We start from the raw sequence: 22,400 nt of genomic DNA, 5'->3' as shown, positions 1-22,400 counted from the left end.
TACTGGAGTGAATAGTTACTGGAGTGAATAGTTACTGGAGTTACTGGAGTGAATAGTTACTGGAGTTACTGGAGTGAATAGTTACTGGAGTGAATAGTTACTGGAGTTACTGGAGTGAATAGTTACTGGAGTGAATAGTTACTGGAGTTACTGGAGTGAATAGTTTCTGGAGTGAATAGTTACTGGAGTTACTGGAGTGAATAGTTACTGGAGTTACTGGAGTGAATAGTTACTGGAGTGAATAGTTACTGGAGTTACTGGAGTGAATAGTTACTGGAGTGAATAGTTACTGGAGTTACTGGAGTGAATAGTTTCTGGAGTGAATAGTTACTGGAGTTACTGGAGTGAATAGTTACTGGAGTTACTGGAGTGAATAGTTACTGGAGTTACTGGAGTGAATAGTTACTGGAGTTACTGGAGTGAATAGTTACTGGAGTTACTGGAGTGAATAGTTACTGGAGTGAATAGTTACTGGAGTTACTGGAGTGAATAGTTACTGGAGTGAATAGTTTCTGGAGTGAATAGTTACTGGAGTGAATAGTTTCTGGAGTGAATAGTTACTGGAGTTACTGGAGTGAATAGTTACTGGAGTTACTGGAGTGAATAGTTACTGGAGTGAATAGTTACTGGAGTTACTGGAGTGAATAGTTACTGGAGTGAATAGTTACTGGAGTTACTGGAGTGAATAGTTACTGGAGTTACTGGAGTGAATAGTTACTGGAGTGAATAGTTACTGGAGTTACTGGAGTGAATAGTTACTGGAGTTACTGGAGTGAATAGTTACTGGAGTTACTGGAGTGAATAGTTACTGGAGTTACTGGAGTGAATAGTTACTGGAGTGAATAGTTACTGGAGTTTCTGGAGTGAATAGTTACTGGAGTTACTGGAGTGAATAGTTACTGGAGTTACTGGAGTGAATAGTTACTGGAGTGAATAGTTACTGGAGTTACTGGAGTGAATAGTTACTGGAGTTACTGGAGTGAATAGTTACTGGAGTGAATAGTTACTGGAGTTACTGGAGTGAATAGTTACTGGAGTTACTGGAGTGAATAGTTACTGGAGTTACTGGAGTTACTGGAGTGAATAGTTACTGGAGTTACTGGAGTGAATAGTTACTGGAGTGAATAGTTACTGGAGTTACTGGAGTGAATAGTTACTGGAGTTACTGGAGTGAATAGTTACTGGAGTGAATAGTTACTGGAGTTACTGGAGTGAATAGTTACTGGAGTTACTGGAGTGAATAGTTACTGGAGTTACTGGAGTGAATAGTTACTGTCCCTCCCCCTCTTACCCTCCCTCCTCTCCCCCCTCTACCTCTCTCCCCCCTCTCATCTCATCTCCTCCCCTTCCCGCTCCCCCTCCGACCCCCCTCTGCTCAGGTCCAAGCTCCTGGAGAGCGAGGCCATGAACGAGTCACTCCGTCGCAGCGTATCTCGTCTCTCCTCCCGCTCACCCTTCCCCCCCTCCCACGGCCCCTCCCCCGGCCACCCGCCTGGCCCCTCCCCCTGCAGGTCCATGGAGGCAGAGATGACGGACGTGATTCGCCGAGCCAAGCTGGACATCGAGAGACTGAAGAAGAAGGAGAGGAGGCAGAGGAGGATGAGGTGAGGAGGGAGGAGGAGGAAGTGGAGGAGTGGAGGGAAGGAGGATGAGGAGGGAGGAGGAGAGAGGAGGAGGGAGGGAGGGAGGATGAGGTGAGGTGAGTTTTCTAATAAAGAAACTTTCTGGAGGGCTGACACTTGGATGTATAGTCAGGACTTTGGTGACAATTGTACCTCACAAATAAATTAACATAACCTGTTTAACCTGTTGGCTGTCTGCTGGTAGAGGAGGAGGAGGAGAGAGAGGAGGGAGAAGAGCGTTCCTCGCAGGTTAACAAGCTGTTGAGGGAGGGGAGATTACGGGCAGGAGAAATGGGGTGTAAAGAGAGAGGGAAAGGGAGAAAGGTCTTCATTAATGGCTGAGCAGCTTCTCCAATCTCCATATGGACTTGGCAGAGCTCCCAAAACATCATGTCCGCTCACTTCTGGCTTAACAAATCAATATTGAAGTTAAGTTAAGAGTCATGGAGGCCCATTCCTTTTTGTAGTGGATTGGCCTGGTGACTCCCTTGTGTGTGCCTGCAGTCCAACACACTCTACGCTCAACTGATGTAAAAGCCTGATTGTAGATATGCATGTCAAACCTGCCATCACGTTACTTTCTGTTCTGTACTCAAGCATGTAACTTCACTGTTTTTACTATAGGTACGGCTATGTGCTTACATGGTAGTTGATGTAATCTTTATGTACAGGCTTCCAATAAAAGTCTGTTCTTGAGTGAACGTTTCCTTACAGTGTGAACTTTCACTCTGAAAGGACTAGAGGGCAGAACCATAACATGAGGTTCAGGATGGCTGTAACAGTAACCATCACTAACTAACCCTAACAGTAACTAACTCTAACCGGCTGTCCTTCACCTGCAGCCCTGAGCTGGAGAAAGGACTGAAGAAACGAGTGAAGCTGCACTCTACCGAGAACGGGGAGGATGCACAGAACGGGGAGGTTGATTCAGACGACTACGTAGAGGTTGGTAGACTACGTAGAGGTTGGTAGACTACGTAGAGGTTGGTAGACTACGTAGAGGTTGGTAGACTACGCAGTGGTTGGTAGACTACGTAGAGGTTGGTAGACTACGTAGAGGTTGGTAGACTACGCAGAGGTTGGTAGACTACGCAGAGGTTGGTAGACTACGTAGAGGTTGGTAGACTACGTAGCGGTTGGTAGACTACGTAGAGGTTGGTAGACTACGTAGAGGTTGGTAGACTACGTAGAGGTTGGTAGACTACGTAGAGGTTGGTAGACTACGTAGAGGTTGGTCACTGCTTCAGGACAGCTGCTGTCACGAACAAGACAAAAGAGGAAAAGAGGAATGGAACGGTCTTCATAAAAATTAACAGTTTTTTAACACCAAATAATTTGATTGTGTATGTGTGTGTACTTTCTGGTGTGTGTGCGTGTGTAGGATGTGATGTCTCCCCTCCAGGAGGAAAGTGGCTGTGAGGAGGACGAGGAGGACGAGGAGGAGGGGAGGGACGAGGAGGAGTTTGACAGCGACGAGAGCCTAGTTGACTCCGACTCCGACACGGACGACAAAGGTAGGAATAAAGAACCTCAACTTTAGGATTAGATTGAAAACAGATGACAAATAAACCCACCTTGTAGCCTGTGAGAAAGACCACAAGTTAAAAATTGTAGTCCGTTTATACTTGAGTGTGCATGTAGCCATCACAATCACAAACTACATCTCACAGCCATTTTCCATGTAACCCATGATTCCCTTTTCCTCTTTCCACTTCCTCCCCACCCATACCCCCGTCCTCTCTTCACCCCTCTCCACCCTGATTCCCCTCTCGACACCTATCCCCTCCCTTTCCACCCCCATCCCCCTGTCCACCCCCTCCCCTCTCCACCCCCATCCTCCTCCTAGCCAATTTCCAGGTGGACCTGGCTGACCTGACGTGTGAGATTGAGATCAAGCAGAAGCTGATAGACGAGCTGGAGAACAGCCAGCGCCGGCTGCTGCAGCTGAAGCTGCAGTACGAGGAGAAGCTGGTCTTGCTGCAGAACAAGATCAGAGACACGCAGCTAGAGAGAGACCGTGTGCTGCAAAACCTCAGTGAGCAGGGGACTCTGGGAAATGTAGGAGCAGTGGTGGATTGGGTCAGGGAGAACTCGATGTGAAACAAGAAATCGCTTTAAAGTTCTAATGCAAACACATCAGATTCTGTGAGTTGATCTCTGGGAAATGTAGGCACGTCAGGGTAAGGTGAGTGAGTGGGTGTGTACTGGACAGTGGGCATAACAAGTTTCCTAAGCAAGTTCATATGTGGGTTATGTCAATGTGCCTGTTCTGCACAAGCTCAGCATTAGACATAGTCAGGATGAACACACAGCCACCTTAGTGAGTGGGTCTGACTGGGACACTCACACAGGCTGTATTGATGATGGGCGATCACGCTCAGACACTGGGACAGTGTTGGCTCAGTGAGTTGACTTGTGTGCTTATCGTCAACAAACAGAGGCTGTGTGTTTCACAACCTCAAAGTACTATGACAGAAAAACAATTTTCAATACTTGGAGCGATAGGTATGTACGCTAACGCGTCATTGCATTTAGCATAGTCCGCACATCCAAAACACAGCTGACTGCCCAAGTTCGGTAACTGTTGGAAATGTAGTCCCACAGGGTCTATTCTCATACTCTACCTTTCCTGCTCAGTGTCCATGGAGAACTACACGGAGGAGAAGGCCAGCCGGATCAAGTGTGAGTACGAGAAGCGTCTGAAGGAGATGAACCGGGACCTGCTGAAGCTGCAGGCCGCGCAGAAGGAGCATGCACGCCTGCTGAAGAACCAGGAGCGCTACGAAAGGGAGCTGAAGAAGCTGCAGAATGAGGTCAACGACATGAAAAAGGCCAAGGTGAGGAGGGGGGAGAAGTGAGGGGGGGAGGTTAGGAGAGGGGAAGAGGTGAAGGACGTGAAGAGAGAAGGCGAGACGAGCAGGAAAAAACATGTTCCATACATGTTGCAATCAAAGGTGATTTCTCTCTCACTTGTATGCCCAGAAGCATGAGGGCAGCTCTTGTCTGTTCCAGAGGTGTTTGTCTGCATCACTGAGGCTGAGGCACGAGAACACTCTGGATCACTGCTACACTACAGTCAGTAGAGCCTACCACGCCGTCCCTCGTGCAGCACTGGGTCACTCTGACCATGCCATGGTCCATCTGATTCCTGCATACAGGCAGAAATTAAAGCTCTGTAAACCTGTTGTGAGGACATCAAAACAGTGGACCAGTGAGGCTATGGAGGATCTGCAGGCGTGCTTGGACTGCACTGACTGGGACATGTTCACAACTGCTACCAAACTCACAGAGGCTGTGGATGAACTCACAGAGACTGTGACGTCGTACATCAGCTTCTGTGAGGACTGCTGTATTCCAACACGCACCAGGGTGAACTTCAACAACGACAAGCCCTGGTTCTCAGCAGAGCTCAGCTGGTTGAGGTCAGAGAAGGAGGAAGCATTTAGGAGTGGGGATAGAGACAGATTCAAGGAGTTGAAGAACAGGTTTAGCAAGGCGGTGAGAGAGGCTAAACGACTGTACTCAGAGAGACTGAAGCGCCAGTTCTCTGCTAACGACTCTGCTTCTGTCTGGAGAGGGCTCAGGCAAATTACCAACTACAAGCCCAGAGCCCCCCACTCCACTAACGACTCCCGCCTGGCCAACGACCTGAACGAGTTCTACTGTAGATTTGAAAGACAATTGGACTGTCCTGATCTACCCCCTCCCACCCAAGAGGCCTCCCCCCTCCCCCCCTCTACAGTGACGACTCTCTCCATTCAGGAGAGTGAAGTTAACAGACTTTTCAAGAGGCAGAATCCCCGCAAAGCAGCTGGGACGGACTCTGTCTCTCCTGCCACCCTCAAACACTGCGCTGACCAGCTGTCTCCGGTGTTTACCAACATCTTTAACACCTCCCTTGAGACATGCCATGTGCCAGCCTGTCTCAAGTCCTCCACCATCATCCCTGTGCCCAAAAAGCCAAGGCCAACAGGACTCAATGACTACAGACCCAGTCGCCCTGACCTCTGTGGTTATTAAGTCTTTTGAGTGCCTTGTGCTGGCACACCTCAAATCCATCACCGACCCTTTCCTGGACCCACTGCAGTTTGCCTACAGAGCCAACAGATCGGTGGATGACGCCGTTAACATGGCCCTCCACTTCACCCTACAGCACCTGGACTCCCCAGCATCCTACGCCAGGATCCTGTTTGTGGATTTCAGCTCTGCCTTCAACACCATCATCCCCGCCCTGCTTCAGGAAAAGCTCTCCCAGCTGAACGTGCCCGACTCCACCTGCAGGTGGATCACCCCTCTGCTCTTCTCCCTGTACACCAACAGTTGCACCTCCAGTCATCCGTCTGTTAAACTTCTGAAGTTTGCGGACGACACCACCCTCATTGGGCTCATCTCTGACGGGGACAAGTGTAATTATAGGTGGGAAGCTGATAACCTGGTGACTTGGTGCAGCCAGAAAAACTTAGAGCTCAATGCTTTTAAGACAGTGGAGATGGATGTGGACTTCAGGAAAAATACAGCCCCACTCACCCCCATCACCCTGTGCGACTCCCCAGTCAACACTGTGGAGTCCTTCCGCTTTCTGGGCACCATCCTCTCCCAGGACCTCAAGTGGGAACTGAACATCAGCTCCCTCACCAAGAAAGCACAACAGAGGATGTACTTCCTACGGCAGCTGAAGAAATTCAACCTGCCAAAGACGATGATGGTGCACTTCTACACAGCCATCATTGAGTCCATCCTCACCTCTTCCATCACCATCTGGTACGCTGCTGCCACTGCCAAGGACAAGAGCAGACTGCAGCGTATCATCCCCTCTGCTGAGAAGGTGATCGGCTGCAATCTGCCTACCCTCGAGGACCTGCACACCTCGAGGACCCTGAGGCGAGCGAGGAAGATTGTGGCCGACCCCTCCCACCCTGGCCACTCCCTGTTCCAGATACTCCCCTCCGGCAGAAGGCTGCAGTCCATCAGGACCAAAACCTCACGCCATAAGAACAGTTTCTTTCCATCTGCTACTGGCCTCTTCAACAAGGCCAAGGACTCCCATTGACATTCATTCATTATTTAATTATGTTGACCACTCATGCTGCTCATTCTTATTTTTATATATATTTTATTTTATATTTAAATTGTTTTATTCTTAGATTGTTTAGTTCTTAGGAATAGTTAAACTTTTCCTTAATACGTAGCAGTCGTCCTCTAACGCAGTACCGGCTCTCGTCCCCAGGTGACGCTGATGAAGCAGATGAAGGAGGAGCAGCAGAGGAGGAGGATGGTGGAGGCCAAGAGGAACAGGGAGATTGCCCAGCTCAAGAAGGAACAACGGCGACAAGAGGTGTGTGTGTTCTCGTGTGCGCGGGGGAAGTATTGTCCTAATAAGGACTATGCACTGATTAGTGCCCCCCTATTACCAGATCCCCTCCCTAACCCTCCAGTACCAGATTCCCTCTAACCCTCCAGTACCAGATTCCCTCTAACCCTCCAGTACCAGATTCCCTCTAACCCTCCAAAACCAGATACCCTCTCTAACCCTCCAGTACCAGATTCCCTCTAACCCTCCAAAACCAGATACCCTCTCTAACCCTCCAGTACCAGATTCCCTCTAACCCTCCAGTACCAGATTCCCTCTAACCCTCCAAAACCAGATCCCCTCTCTAACCCTCCCGTACCAGATTCCCTCTAACCCTCCAAAACCAGATACCCTCTCTAACCCTCCAGTACCAGATTCCCTCTAACCCTCCAAAACCAGATACCCTCTCTAACCCTCCAGTACCAGATTCCCTCTAACCCTCCAGTACCAGATTCCCTCTAACCCTCCAAAACCAGATCCCCTCTCTAACCCTCCCGTACCAGATTCCCTCTAACCCTCCCGTACCAGATTCCCTCTTACCCTCCAGTACCAGATCCCCTCTCTAACCCTCCAGTACCAGATCCCCTCTCTAACCCTCCCGTACCAGATTCCCTCTAACCCTCCAGTACCAGATTCCCTCTAACCCTCCAGTACCAGATTCCCTCTAACCCTCCAAAACCAGATCCCCTCTCTAACCCTCCCGTACCAGATTCCCTCTAACCCTCCCGTACCAGATTCCCTCTTACCCTCCAGTACCAGATCCCCTCTCTAACCCTCCAGTACCAGATTCCCTCTAACCCTCCAAAACCAGATTCCCTCTAACCCTCCAAAACCAGATCCCCTCTCTAACCCTCCCGTACCAGATTCCCTCTAACCCTCCCGTACCAGATTCCCTCTTACCCTCCAGTACCAGATCCCCTCTCTAACCCTCCAGTACCAGATCCCCTCTCTAACCCTCCAGTACCAGATTCCCTCTAACCCTCCAGTACCAGATCCCCTCTCTAACCCTCCAGTACCAGATCCCCTCTCTAACCCTCCAGTACCAGATTCCCTCTAACCCTCCTGTACCAGATTCCCTCTAACCCTCCTGTACCAGATTCCCTCTAACCCTCCAGTACCAGATACCCTCTCTAACCCTCCAGTACCAGATTCCCTCTAACCCTCCCGTACCAGATTCCCTCTAACCCTCCCGTACCAGATTCCCTCTAACCTTCCAGTACCAGATCCCCTCTCTAACCCTCCAGTACCAGATCCCCTCTCTAACCCTTCAGTACCAGATTCCCTCTAACCCTCCAGTACCAGATTCCCTCTTACCCTCCAAAACCAGATCCCCTCTCTAACCCTCCAGTACCAGATTCCCTCTAACCCTCCCGTACCAGATTCCCTCTAACCCTCCCGTACCAGATTCCCTCTAACCTTCCAGTACCAGATCCCCTCTCTAACCCTCCAGTACCAGATCCCCTCTCTAACCCTTCAGTACCAGATTCCCTCTAACCCTCCAGTACCAGATTCCCTCTTACCCTCCAAAGCCAGATCCCCTCTCTAACCCTCCAGTACCAGATTCCCTCTTACCCTCCAGTACCAGATTCCCTCTAACCCTCCAGTACCAGATCCCCTCTCTAACCCTCCAGTACCAGATTCCCTCTAACCCTCCAGTACCAGATCCCCTCTCTAACCCTCCAGTACCAGATCCCCTCTAACCCTCCAGTACCAGATTCCCTCTAACCCTCCAGTACCAGATCCCCTCTCTAACCCTCCAGTACCAGATTCCCTCTAACCCTCCTGTACCAGATTCCCTCTAACCCTCCCGTACCAGATTCCCTCTCTAACCCTCCAGTACCAGATTCCCTCTAACCCTCCCGTACCAGATTCCCTCTAACCCTCCCATACCAGATTCCCTCTAACCTTCCAGTACCAGATCCCCTCTCTAACCCTCCAGTACCAGATACCCTCTCTAACCCTCCAGTACCAGATTCCCTCTAACCCTCCCGTACCAGATTCCCTCTCTAACCCTCCAGTACCAGATTCCCTCTAACCCTCCCGTACCAGATTCCCTCTAACCCTCCCGTACCAGATTCCCTCTAACCTTCCAGTACCAGATCCCCTCTCTAACCCTCCAGTACCAGATCCCCTCTCTAACCCTTCAGTACCAGATCCCCTCTCTAACCCTCCAGTACCAGATTCCCTCTAACCCTCCAGTACCAGATCCCCTCTCTAACCCTCCAGTACCAGATCCCCTCTCTAACCCTCCAGTACCAGATCCCCTCTCTAACCCTCCAGTACCAGATCCCCTCTAACCCTTCAGTACCAGATCCCCTCTCTAACCCTCCACTACCAGATCCCCTCTCTAACCCTCCACTACCAGATCCCCTCTAACCCTCCAGTACCAGATCCCCTCTCTAACCCTCCAGTACCAGATCCCCTCTCTAACCCTCCAGTACCAGATCCCCTCTCTAACCCTCCAGTACCAGATCCCCTCTCTAACCCTCCAGTACCAGATCCCCTCTCTAACCCTCCAGTACCAGATTCCCTCTAACCCTCCAGTACCAGATCCCCTCTCTAACCCTGACCTCCAGTACCAGATCCCCTCTCTAACCCTCCAGTACCAGATCCCCTCTCTAACCCTCCAGTACCAGATTCCCTCTAACCCTCCAGTACCAGATCCCCTCTCTAACCCTCCAGTACCAGATCCCCTCTCTAACCCTCCAGTACCAGATCCCCTCTCTAACCCTCCAGTACCAGATCCCCTCTCTAACCCTCCAGTACCAGATCCCCTCTCTAACCCTCCAGTACCAGATCCCCTCTCTAACCCTGACCTCCAGTACCAGATCCCCTCTCTAACCCTCCAGTACCAGATCCCCTCTCTAACCCTGACCTCCAGTACCAGATCCGTTCTCTGGAGTCCCAGAAGCGTCAGCAGGAGCTGGTCCTGCGCAGGAAGACCCAGGAAGTGACGGCCCTGCGCCGGCTGGCCAAGCCCATGTCGGAGCGTGCGGCGGGCCGGGTGGCGGGAAGGGTGGGGCGCCGTCCACAGCAGCTGGACTCCGGCACCGAGCTCTCGGCCAGCACCACCTCGTCGGAGACGGACACCAACAGGGGTGTTGGGGGCAGCAGCGTGTCCAGCATTGTGAGACAGTGGAACACCAAGTACAATGGGTTCGGCTACCATGATGACAATGAGGGGACCACCAATGGGACACGCGCAGTCAGGTAAGGGTGTTGAAGGCTTAGGGTTCAAGCATTCAAGGGTTCATTAGAACCGTCAAATACTTTGTTAGAGAATGAGAAGGACTGATCTTCTGTCTTTAAAAGAATGCTATTTATCATAAATTCTCAAAGTGTCTAAAAAATATATTTGTGTTAGTGTGTTTGTCTAGCCAGACAGTTTCTGCCTGTTTTTATTCCTGTCTTTGCCAATAGCCATGATCTGTCAAAGCCTAGCTGCATTTCTGTGTTGAGATTTGGCTATTAGATCCTGTCCACTTTACTTCGCAAAGAACCGGTATTGAGTGTTGCAGTTGAATTAGAGAGAGGCTCCAGCCTGTACTGGTCAGTCAAACACAGACTAGAATAGGTTGTCAGCTGGAATGGAGAGGCTTTGAGGTCATTTGTATTGATGGACTGTTTCGCACACTCCTCTCACTCCTCTCTGTCTCCCCCCCCCTCTCTCTGTCTCCCCCCCCCCTCTCTATCTCCCCCCCCTCTCTGTCTCCCCCCCAGCAGGAAGAAGGCCCCTCAGAGGAAGGCAGTGCTCCCTGCTGGCAGCAGCTTCTCCAAGGCGGCTCGTCTAAAGTGGCAGAAGCTGGAGCGCCGGGTTCTGGACATTGTGATGCAGCGCATGACTGTCGCAAACGTGGCGGCCGATATGGACCGTCTCATTAAGGTACCCCCTTCCCTCCTCCCCCCTAGCCTTGGTCTTATTAAGGTACCCCCTTCCCTCCTCCCCCCTAACCTTGGTCTTATTAAGGTACCCCCTTCCCTCCTCCCCCCTAACCTTGACATGGACATCCTTATTATATACCAGTTGTACTCTGTCCTGGATGTGTCCTCTCAGTGAGAGTGTGTCTCTTTGGTTCTTTTTCTCTTAATTTTTTCTTAATCTTTGTATTATTGTGTTATTGTTTTATTATTATTGTGGTAGTGGCACCACCAGGGGGGTATTCCAGGTAGCGGGTTTAGTAAAAGCTCTGAGTTGGTTAACCCTGATTCCCTCAATTACACCCTCAATTACAAATGAAGGTTAACTCTTACCTACTCTACCATGATTAATGTAAACCAGAGATAGAAAGCAAGAGGTGAGGAAGGAGGAGTAGGACAAGCCAGAGCTGAGGAGAAGGTCTCAGGAGATCAAGAATCCACGGAACAATGCTTCACAATTCCTTTTATACCCAAGAACAACCAATAACACCACAATCTTGACCCTTACTTATCAACATATGACTAGCAATGCTACAGTAAGTTTCACAATGAGGTGTGAGAGCCATCAAGTTGAGACTCCATCCAGTAACTCCAGATTTTACCATATAAGAGGTGGGGGCAGGTTGACACTTAGCCTTACAAGATCAGCCTTTATTCTTCTGCCCTAAGTAACCCATCTCTTGGTCAAAATGGAAATTCAGCAAATAAAATGAGTATTTATATAGGATTCTTTTCCCAAAATGAACATCACCTTTGACCATGCACCCTCCTGTAACTGGTGTTCCAGCAAATCTATTTCAAGATTAGCCTTTACTCTTCTACCCTAAGAAGGCTTACACCATCTCTTGGTCAGTTTTTGGCACTTTCTTCATGAGATGCAGTTTGTACAACTCATTTACTTGTAACTGGGAACACATGAGATAACATTAAATTCCACAGTCCCACATGCAGAATTCACCTGCCATCAAATGAACATCTCACTGCGTACAGCATCCATGCTCTATTCAACAGGATCACAAATAATTTTTCTATTCATTATTCTCTTAATGTCAGCCTTAATTATGCCTTACCTGTTCGTAATATGTTTTTATATTTACTATAACATTGAACATGCTATTTTATTAAGACCACCACTTTTTCACCTGTAATATTAACAGTGTGGTTAAATGTTCAATGTATGGACAGGCTGCTGCATTCAAATGTATGCATTGACTCGGCTAGCACTTGTCTCCCACGCCATACGCTGCTACAGCCTACCTATTGCTTTTTTCCAGAATATGTGCTCAGATTCACCATAAACACGTATTAACACTTCTATCTGAAGTGTGGTGAAGTAAGAAAACGTTTTTTTGTCGCCAGGTGCCATGGTGAATCCTAGTATCGGAGTTCCATTTATGTTGGCTTTCAATAATTCTCATGCCCACGCTTAACTCAGAGTGGACGTACTCCGAGTTGATCTAACACATTCAAATCAGCTTTTCTGGAACCGAAAAGTTGGAGTTTCCCATTTTAGGGTAAATCAACTCAGAGTTCAGCGTTAGGTTCACAGTTTGTTGAACCCGCTTTCTGGAATACTCCCTGAACATGTGTTGGACCTTTATTCCTCTTTTGTCGTTCTTTCCTAACCAGCTGATACTGACCTTATATGGACTGTCTGTTTCCCCTCCGGTGTTCTGCTGAGCCAGAAGCGAGAGGAGCTGTCTCTGCAGCAGGACTCCCTGCTCTGCCGGCGGGAGGTCCTCATGGCCGAGGGGGAGGAGCGCCTCCTCCAGGAAGCGAACGAAGAGATTGAGGTCCTCAACGCCAACGTGGACTACATCAACGACAGTCTGTCAGACTGCCAGGCCACCATCGTCCAGATAGAGGAGTCCAAGGTAGGGATGCGTTCACACAAACACACACTCACACACAGGCTAACATATGTATGTATATATATACACATCCTCAAACATACACACACACATACACACCCTCACTTTAAAATACACACACATACTTTACAGTCTCTCGTGTTCCTTTGTGGCCTACTGAAGCCTGGGTGTTTCCTGCAGGATGAGCTGGACTCGGTGGACACGTCTGTGGTCATTAGCTCCTGTTCCCTGGCCGAGGCACGCCACCTTCTGGAGCACTTCCTCAAGGCTTCCATAGACAGGGTGAGGAACACTTAACCATAACCCTAACCATAACCTTGCTGGAGCACTTCCTCAAGGCTTGCATAGACAGGTGAGAAACTGATTCATTGGTTTGTTGTTTGCCTGAACATTCTTGGAACTGGATTGGAGAAAGAGTTTGCATTGGAAGGAAAAGATTACAATTAATTGTTTGTTTATTTGATTTGAGTTGGTGATATCGCACCCCCTGAGCTGTTTACTGCTTTTATACAACAGTTACATCAGTGGAACATTTCTGGAAACAATGAACAACTCAGTGTGTTTTACACTGATTTTATTCAACTCTGCCTAGGAAAAATAAAATAAAATGTTGCTTTTTGGTCGACTAATCACTTTTAATAGTTATCTGGGTGCTAGGCATGATCAAATGAGGCCTATAATTCCTGAAGAGAAAGTGATGCCCTCCAATAGTTAACATGTATAAATAACTAAACTTGTAATGGAAAGAATCCTAAACGTTTTCCTCCAGTGGATAGACAACCCATGAGGTGCTGGTCCACAGTGACAGAAAGCGAGACCATAGTAACCAAATCAGAAACCTTATATCTTGTGAGAGTTGTGGAAAGGCGTAGTTGTTGTGAGAGTTGTGGAAAGGCATAGTAATTGTGAGAGTTATGGAAAAGCGTCGTTGTTTGCACAATATTGGTTAGCTGTGTTGGGTTAGTCACTAGTGCTTTTCCTGGAGTAATTCTCCTTCTGCTGGTAAGGATAAAGAAGCACAGCCAGCGACCACTCTAATGGATGAGTTGTGTTTGACTGGTGTGTGTCTCCCCCTTCTGGTGAGAGCAGGGACTGACTGGTGTGTGTCTCCCCCTGCTGGTGAGAGCAGGGAATGACTGGTGGGTGTCTCCCCCTGCTGGTGAGAGCAGGGACTGCAGGTGTGTGTCTCCCCCTGCTGTTGAGAGCAGGGACTGACTGGTGTGTGACTCCCCTGCTGGTGAGAGCAGGGACTGCAGGTGGCCCAGAAGGAGGCTCAGATCCGCCTGCTGGAGGGCCAGCTCAAACAGACGGACGTGATTGGTTCAGCCCACAACCACATGATCCTGGATGCGCTGCGGGAGAAAGCTGAGTGTATCCCAGAGCTGCACGCGCTCATACACAATGTACAGCAGGGTGTGTATACACATGCACACACACATTCTTATACACAATCAGAGAAACGTGAGGGGTCAGTATGCAGGGTTTCATATCTGTGATGTGTGTGGTGTGTGTGTGTGTTGTGGTCCACAGAGAACGGGTACACCAGCACAGACGAGGAGCCATCAGAGTTCAGCCAGGCCTCGGAGGGCAGGTGAGATGAGCTCTCTGCAGCTCACTGAACGGCTCCGGTATGCTAACAGCATCACCATGTTCATTATTACTCTCTCTTTCTCCTGTTCAATCTTTCTCTCCCTCCAGTGTCTCCTACATGAAGGAGTCTACCAGTCATGATGACTTCAAGCTGAAGGTACAGAACACCCTCATCTCATGTTTGCTCCTTTATCAGGAGAGAGTAATAGCTTACTTCATCACATAATGTGCATAATGTGTGGACTGTACTGACTGGGATATGTTCACAACTGCTACCAATAGTCTGGATGAACGCACAGAGGCTGTGACGTCTTACATCAGCTTCTGTGAGGACTGCTGTATTCCAACACGCACCAGGGTGAACTTCAACAACAACAAACCCTGGTTCTCAGCAAAGCTCAGAAGGTTGAGGTCGGAGAAGGAGGAAGCATTTCGGAGTGGGGATAGAGACAGATTCAAGTTGTCGAAGAACAGGTTTAGCAAGGCGGTGAGGGAGGCTAAACGACTGTACTCAGAGAGACTGAAGCATCAGTTCTCTGATAACGACTGCTTCTGTCTGGAGAGGGCTCAGGCAGACTACAAGCCCAGAGCCCCCCACTCCACTAACGACTCCCGCCTGGCCAACGACCTGAACGAGTTCTACTGCAGATTTGAAAGACAATTGGACTGTCCTGAACTACCCCTTCCCACCCATGAGGCCTCCCACCTCCCCCCTCTACAGTGATGACTCTCTTCATCCAGGAGGGAGAAGTTAACAGACTTTTCAGAATCAGAATCAGAATTCGGTTTATTCGCCATGTATGTTATACAAACACGGAATTTACTGTGGCAGGGAGGTGCAAAACACTAAACATATACGAATCTTAAATTAAGTAAAAGTAAAAAAGTTAAACTTTCTAAGAACTAAACAATCTAAGAATACAACAATTTAAATATAAAATAAAATATATATAAAAATAACAATAAGAATGAGCAGTGTGAGTGGTCAACATAGTGCAAACGGATACTGAGGTAAGGTGGCTTGTGCATACTGTAATTGCCATTAGATGGACTTGTAATAGTTAAATAAGTGAATGAATGTCAATGGGAGTTCTTGGCCTTGTTGAAGAGGCCAGTAGCAGATGGAAAGAAACTGTTCTTATGGCATGAGGTTTTGGTCCTGATGGACCGCAGCCTTCTGCCAGAGGGGAGTAGCTGGAACAGGGAGTGACCAGGGTGGGAGGGGTCGGCCACAATCTTCCTCGCACGCCTCAGGGTCCTCGAGGTGTGCAGGTCCTCGAGGGTAGGCAGATTGCAGCCGATCACCTTCTCAGCAGTGCGGATGATACGCTGCAGTCTGCTCTTGTCCTTGGCAGTGGCAGCAGCGTACCAGACGGTGATGGAGGAGGTGAGGATGGACTCAATGATGGCTGTGTAGAAGTGCACCATCATTGTCTTTGGCAGGTTGAATTTCTTCAGCTGTCGTAGGAAGTACATCCTCTGTTGTGCTTTTTTGGTGAGGGAGCTGATGTTCAGTTCCCACTTGAGGTCCTGGGAGAGGATAGTGCCCAGGAAGCGGAAGGACTCAACAGTGTTGACTGGGGAGTCACACAGGGTGATGGGGGTGAGTGGGGCTGTATTCTTCCTGAAGTCCACCATCAACCATCTCCACTGTCTTAAGAGCATTGAGCTCTAAGTTGTTCTGGCTGCACCAGGTTGTCAGCTTCCCACCTATAGTCAGACTCATCCCCGTCAGTGATGAGCCCAATGAGGGTGGTGTCGTCCGCAAACTTCAGAAGTTTGACAGACGGATGACTGGAGGTGCAGCTGTTGGTGTACAGGGAGAAGAGCAGAGGGGAAAGGACGCAGCCCTGAGGAGATCCGGTGCTGATGGACCGGGAGTCAGAGACTTGTGTTCCCAGCTTAACGCACTGCTTCCTGAGAGGCAGAATCCCAGCCACCCTCAAGCACTGCGCTGACCATCTGTCTCCAGTGTTCACCAACATCTTCAACACCTCCCTGGAGACGTGCCATGTGCCAGCCTTTGTCAAGCCCTCCATCATCATCCCTGTGCCCAAAAAGCCAAGGCGATGCTTTTCGGGCACAGGGATGGGGGGGGGGGGTTCTGTTGATACATTTCGCCTAGGGCGCCAGATGTGCTAGGACCGGTACTGATTGGATCTGCCCAGAGCCACAACACTACAACTCAAACTAGCGCAAGACATCAACGTCATCATTCTCAGCCACTCCCTCTGTCCGCTGATTGGACCACCAAAATTGTGGTTTGCAAAAACCGACTAATATACCGAAAGCCCAGACCTAGTACAAAAGCAAAATGAAAATTGAGCGGAAGTACGTAGAAGGGCAGAGCCAGGCTAATTTTGACTCTCTCTCTGTCTATCCCCCTCCCTCCCTATTTCCCCCCCAGATGGAGCCCTGTCTCTCGGCCCAAATGAAGGCCGTATCGGCAGAGTACCTGTGCCCCGTGATGGACCCCTCCACCAAGGCCATCACCAAGTCGCTGGCCTCCCTCACCGACATCCAGGAGGGGAGCCTGGGGGGGCTGAGCCTCTCTGTGCTGGACCCCCTCTACAGGGACAGGGTGTCCCGCACAGTCAGCCTGCCGGTCAGGGGGCACACCTTGTGAGTTTGCAGATCCCAGACTGTTTGGCTAACGCTAACGCTAATTCTTCATAGTCCCTTTGTTAGAGTTGCGGTGTTGTCTTGGTGTGTTTATAGCTAATACTACTGTAACATATAGCTATATAGCCTTCTACTGCTTTGATAGAAGAGGGAAATGAAATCTCTACCCCTAAAGATTTAATGGTCCTTGGTGGTCTTGTACTGTGGTTTATGCTCTTGCCTTAATGTGTGTGTGTGTGCACTTGTGTGTGTGCTCCTGGCAGTCCCAGGCAGTCCCGGGGGTCTGACACCTCCCCTGTGACCAGGAGGAAATCATATGACCGTGGCCAGTCATACAGGTACCTCTCTCCCGTCAAATCGTTGCTAAGCAGGAAGTGTCACTGTGGGCTGATGCAGACGCACAGTTCAGTTCAGCGCAAGCTGAGGCTCACCGTGACAACGCTAGTGCTGACATTTGGAGGGGGGGGGAGGAGTAATGGAGGGTGTGCTAGTCTAAATCAGGCAGAGCAGTGATTGTCTAAATAAAACCAAACATTGTGCCAGCATTTGCTCTTGGTCACACCAGCACCAGCACAGTATCTTCCGGCATGTAGCACTCACCGCTCTTCTAGATGTTAGTTTGGTTATTTGGTGGTTAATTTAACTTTTGACTACTGTACTATGTGTATCATTGTCAGTTTCCTCCTGAGAGAAATGTTTCTCTCGGTGCCGGTTTGGACTTTCTCAGTCCGTTACTAGATTAACCCTAACACTTACTTTAACAGTTACAAGTCTGCCATGACAGAGAGCAAGCTGCTGCTTTAAATGGGAACTAGAGAGGGTACAATTTCTGGGGAAATTGTAGGGTGTGCTTGCTTGCGTCGGTTGCACAGGGGTCCGTTTTTGAATGACATTTTTAAAACTGATATTTCTGTATATTTTATATAAAAATGCATACTTATTATTTATAAAGATTACATAGATTTAAAAGCATTTTTTTTTTGCTGCTCATTTACAACTGAAAATACGAGTGAAGTGTAGAATGAAATAGATCTTCTCATTTCCCCTGCAAAAGGCATCCTCATCGTTGGATCAAAACGAATAAATTTGGCAGACCGGTGTAAAAATTGACCTAATCTCTATGACGTAAACGTCCTTTTAAGTTTTTCCCTTCTCGTGATATTTTAACTCATATTGCATTCATTCATGAATAAAGAACCCCCTTTGAAGATTATTCTACGACGTTACCCGGCAGTAGAAGATGGAATCGCGATTCAAACAGTACCATCTGCTAACTGAAAATATGCCCCCCAAAACGTAAATAAGCTTGACATTTATTTAGTGGAAAATCGCTCATTCATAAAAAGCTCACTGGTAGCGACCATTGTCAGTAACAACGCAAAATGCGATATAGCCCTGTGTGGAGAAGCTGCCCCAGTAAATTGTACTACTACGGTACAGTACTAGTAGACTACTGCTGTGTTCGTCTTGGTAGAGATTGCGTTGGTTGAATTGGATTTAACGTTCCGTTGTATGGTTTAGGCTGAAATTAATTATTTTCATGAACAGATTGACAACGTTTAGGCTGTGGCAATGAAGTTCAGGTTAGTAGTTAGATAGACTTTTGATTTAAGTAAGGAGAGTGCCGAACATGTTCTGTCGCCGTTTGACTTCCTAAACAGCTGTGTACTGTAGATGTTTTTGTAGTGTGTCTCGCGTAAGCTACAGCGTTGCAGTTAGCTACACTGGTTTGAAACCACAGGTAATGGTAATTTCACCAACAAATCGTTTACTAATGTCAGAATAAATCCTACAACGAAAATGTATATGTGAGGAATGTTTATTTTAACGATTGAAAACAGATACATCATAGACCACTGTAGTATGTGTTGCCCGGGCAACACAGGCTAATGTCATGATGCTAATACTTCAGTGAAATAGTAGACTACTGTTTCCGAAAGTACTTCCTTAATAATATCAGCTTATATTGTACATTACACATCACAATTGTGTGTCATATCACAAAGTAAAATGAGTAAATAGTTATCACCCTGGCCTCTTTGCTTGTGGCGTTTCTGCAGCTGCCTTGCAGTAAAGCTATAGTTAGCCTAGCTATCCCTTAACAGATGCGAAACGAATGTTCTGCCAAAGGTAGTCACGCGTGTTTTCGTGACGTTAGTGACGTAGTGACGTTAGTAACGTCAGTGACTGTGGCTAGCAAATTAGCCACCGTTAGCTTCACTTTTCGCCACAAAAACTTAACTTAAGCCCAAACCATGCAACGGAACGTAAATTCCAATAGAAGCAACTCAATCTCTACCAAGACGAAACTTTTGACACCTAGGTTGTCTATGTAGGCCAAATATTGACTGAGTTTTAGGGGGGCAAAAAGAATAATAATAATAATAATAATATATATGTGAGAGAACAAAGGTTGTGCCCTTGCCGAAGGCAAAGCACACCCAATAATATATATGTGAGAGAACAAAGGTTGTGCTCTCGCCGAAGGCTTGAGCACACCCAATGAGAGGAGCTGCTGTGATTGGCCCAATTACCGACACAAAATAATTATCAACAAAATATTGGCCAAAGATCGACTTGCACTTCCTCTTGCGTCTCGACCCAGAAACTAGGGCCCTGTGACTCAGCCATATGTAGTGAGGGATAGAAGCTGTTTTTTTTTAATTGATCAGAAAATAAGCTGGCATATCTAAAAGAAGTTATATCAATATTTATTGACGGAAGATGACAGATGATGGGTTGACTAGAAGATCACTGTGTATATTGATTTTGAGAAGACAAAAGAAGTTATTGATAAAAAGGAATGTCTCTCTTTCCCACACACCTCACCCCTCCCTCCTCTCCCCGCACACCTCACCCCTCCCTCCCCCTCTCCCCGCACACCTCACCCCTCCCTCCGCACACCCCACCCCTCCCTCCTCTCCCCGTTCCCCATTCACCCCTCCTCTCCACCCGCCCGCCCGCACACCTCACCCCTTCCTCCCTCCTCTCCCCACACACCTCACCCCTCCCACCAGGCCTCCTGACGGGGGCTGCACCCCCCCCTCCTCCCCCCCCCTCAGGCTACGCAACGACCGCAACGTCTTCTCCAGGCTCACCAGCAACCAGAACCAGGGCTCCGCGCTGGACAAGTGAGTGGACACACGTGCAAACACAGGGTTAGGTCTTTAAAACCTCTCAGCGATACGACCATCTTCCCTTCCGGTCTTTTCTCTTACCGTAACAACAAGATCCTTCGTGGGGCTCCTGGCAGGCCTGCAGAGAGCCACACCACTGTGGTAGAGAGTCTCCTCTTTTATTATTGACTAGCTGGTTTATTTCTCCAATAGATCTCACAGAGATTCAAACACACACTAGACCCACTCTCACACAAAGAGACACACTCACACATAAACACACCCTAATAGATGTTAACAGGAAATGTTGGTCACCTTTACCTTCCTTTCTTATTTCAGTTCTCTGTTCTGAAATGGCAGCAGTTAATTTAGCCCCCGGCCCCCAACTCCTAAACAGTTGATTTCGATTTTCTATCTTTATTAATCCCTGACGCTTCTAGAATGTATTGATCCCCTAATTGTTAGAGGAAGCTGCATGGAATGATTTTGTGCTTCGTGGCCGGTCTGGGGGTGTGTGTGTATGGGAGGGAGAGAGGGGTTTAGAGCATCCTGTGGATCCTCATTATCTGAACCAGGAGTCGGTAAATTCACAGGAGAGAACATATTAGCCCCCCACTGTTAATGTTGTCTTTGGTGGCCACTTTGTATTTTGATTGAGGCAGCAGAGAAAAGTGATTGGCACAGAGGGCAAAATGGATTGTCTGATGTCTGCTGGGAGAATAAATGATGAGAGGAATGCATGTTTATACATTGTCCCTCCCTGTGTTGCCTTCTGGTATGAAATGCGCTATATAAATAAAGTTTAACGTATTACTGACAGTAGAAAAGGAGGTTAAGAGCTGTCTAACCCTTACACTGTCTGATGACTTTTATTTTGCAAGGTTTTTCTTTTGTGACCGTAATTGTTTTTTATGGTGACATAGTTATCATTCTTTGTTTCTACGGTGACATAGTATCATTCTTCGTTTCTACGGTGACATAGTATAATTATTTGTTTCTGCAGTGACAGTATCATTCTTCGAATGCTTTTACATCCGAAGATTTTGTGTTTTTGTACAGTTGTATTTACTAACCTTTATATTATGCATTTATTAACCTAAATGACTCTCTGGATAAGAGAGTCTGCTAAATGACTAAATGTGAATGCAGGATATCCCATTGAAGAAAAAATCCTTTTGAAAGGCACTCAGTCCAAAATACATAGAGTATGTATTTACTGATGCGAATACATTTGTCAATAAAAGCAGATGCTAAAATAACATTCTGAATCAAACTGCGTCACAGGGCAGCAGGATACAATACATTATTTCAGTCAGAAGCCATGAGCAGTTTTGTGTTTCCACCCCTAACCCTAACCCATCACACAGACGATGTAGTGTTTACACCCCTTCACACAGATGATGTAGTGTTCACTGTAGGAACATGAGGATGCATAATGATGGGGTCTCTTCAGCCTGCTATTAGAGACAAGGCTGTCTCTCAACTGACAGCTTAGTTGCTATTCTCTGCAGCATGTTGTATCGTCTTTGATTGAGGTCACAAAAGTGTCAGATTCTTTTATATAACGTGCCCCTTTTCTTCCTAATCAGAAATGGGTCCTTCAATGCAATCAGTCTTATGTGCTTCTCAGGCATGAAACAGGGGACATGATCACACATGAAAGTGTATTTAAAGAATGTTTACAAGTGCACATTGTTAAAAAAGGGAAGTTATTTTATTCCCCGCTGTCCGAACTTTCTAAATTCTAATACCTACTGGAGTATTCTTACCTACATTTACATTTATGCATTTAGCAGACGCTTTTATCCAAAGCGACTTCCAAGAGAGAACTTTACAAAAGTGCATAGGTTACTGATCATAACAACGAGATAGCCCCAAACATTGCGAGCAGCCAAAACATGAAGCATACATTGTGAAAAACCAAATAAGTGCCAAAGGGAAGAAACATAAGAGCATGCAGTTAAACAAGTTACAATTAAACAACATGAACCTCAAAAAGTGCAAGAGTGTACCTGTAGAAAAGCAATCAACAGTAAAATATTTCACAGCGAGTACAAGAATTTAAATCCGTTACAACTAACCAACATGAGCAACAAGTCTCTCAATCTCTCTCTTTCTTAAGTACCGTTGTACTCCCGGAACAAGTGCGTCTTAAGCCTTCTTAATCTCTTCTACATGTATGACTGTTGACATGTTGTGAATGTTGTGAATCTGGGAGCAGAGCTACACAAACTCACAGACCAAGCTGCCTGCCACCAAGGCCCACACCCCGTAAAGCACAAAGTGAAAAGCTACGATATGGAGTAATTTA

At 47.7% G+C, this 22,400-nt stretch overlaps 1 protein-coding gene across 9 annotated transcripts in view; it reads left to right on the top strand.

The window, feature by feature from the left end:
* Nucleotides 1-22,400, top strand: part of kif21b (kinesin family member 21B) — a 66,659-nt gene that overhangs the window by 24,769 nt on the left and 19,490 nt on the right. For 5 of the 9 annotated variants that reach the window (XR_009931691.1, XR_009931690.1, XM_062474010.1 and 2 more), the window contains exons 11-26: nt 1,380-1,604; nt 2,465-2,567; nt 3,004-3,136; nt 3,469-3,657; nt 4,260-4,459; nt 6,850-6,957; nt 9,854-10,182; nt 10,693-10,855; nt 12,576-12,764; nt 12,942-13,043; nt 14,009-14,174; nt 14,292-14,352; nt 14,460-14,508; nt 16,759-16,973; nt 17,237-17,311; nt 19,991-20,104. Coding sequence is in view for 7 of the 9 variants with exons in the window: in XM_062474010.1 (XP_062329994.1) it covers nt 1,380-1,604; nt 2,465-2,567; nt 3,004-3,136; nt 3,469-3,657; nt 4,260-4,459; nt 6,850-6,957; nt 9,854-10,182; nt 10,693-10,855; nt 12,576-12,764; nt 12,942-13,043; nt 14,009-14,174; nt 14,292-14,352; nt 14,460-14,508; nt 16,759-16,973; nt 17,237-17,311; nt 19,991-20,104 (2,421 nt within the window). In the remaining 2 variants the exon portion in view is untranslated. The remainder of the gene's footprint in view (nt 1-1,379; nt 1,605-2,464; nt 2,568-3,003; nt 3,137-3,468; nt 3,658-4,259; nt 4,460-6,849; nt 6,958-9,853; nt 10,183-10,692; nt 10,856-12,575; nt 12,765-12,941; nt 13,044-14,008; nt 14,175-14,291; nt 14,353-14,459; nt 14,509-16,758; nt 16,974-17,236; nt 17,312-19,990; nt 20,105-22,400) is intronic. The other 4 variants (XM_062474012.1, XM_062474011.1, XM_062474009.1 and 1 more) reach the window with 1 other exon arrangement.

The sequence above is a fragment of the Osmerus eperlanus genome, chromosome 1 (genome assembly GCF_963692335.1).
Source record: "Osmerus eperlanus chromosome 1, fOsmEpe2.1, whole genome shotgun sequence".
In the NCBI taxonomy this organism is placed as follows: Eukaryota; Metazoa; Chordata; class Actinopteri; order Osmeriformes; family Osmeridae; genus Osmerus; species Osmerus eperlanus.
Note: the sequence above shows the minus strand (reverse complement) of the source record. Positions and strands in the feature narration are given on the sequence as shown.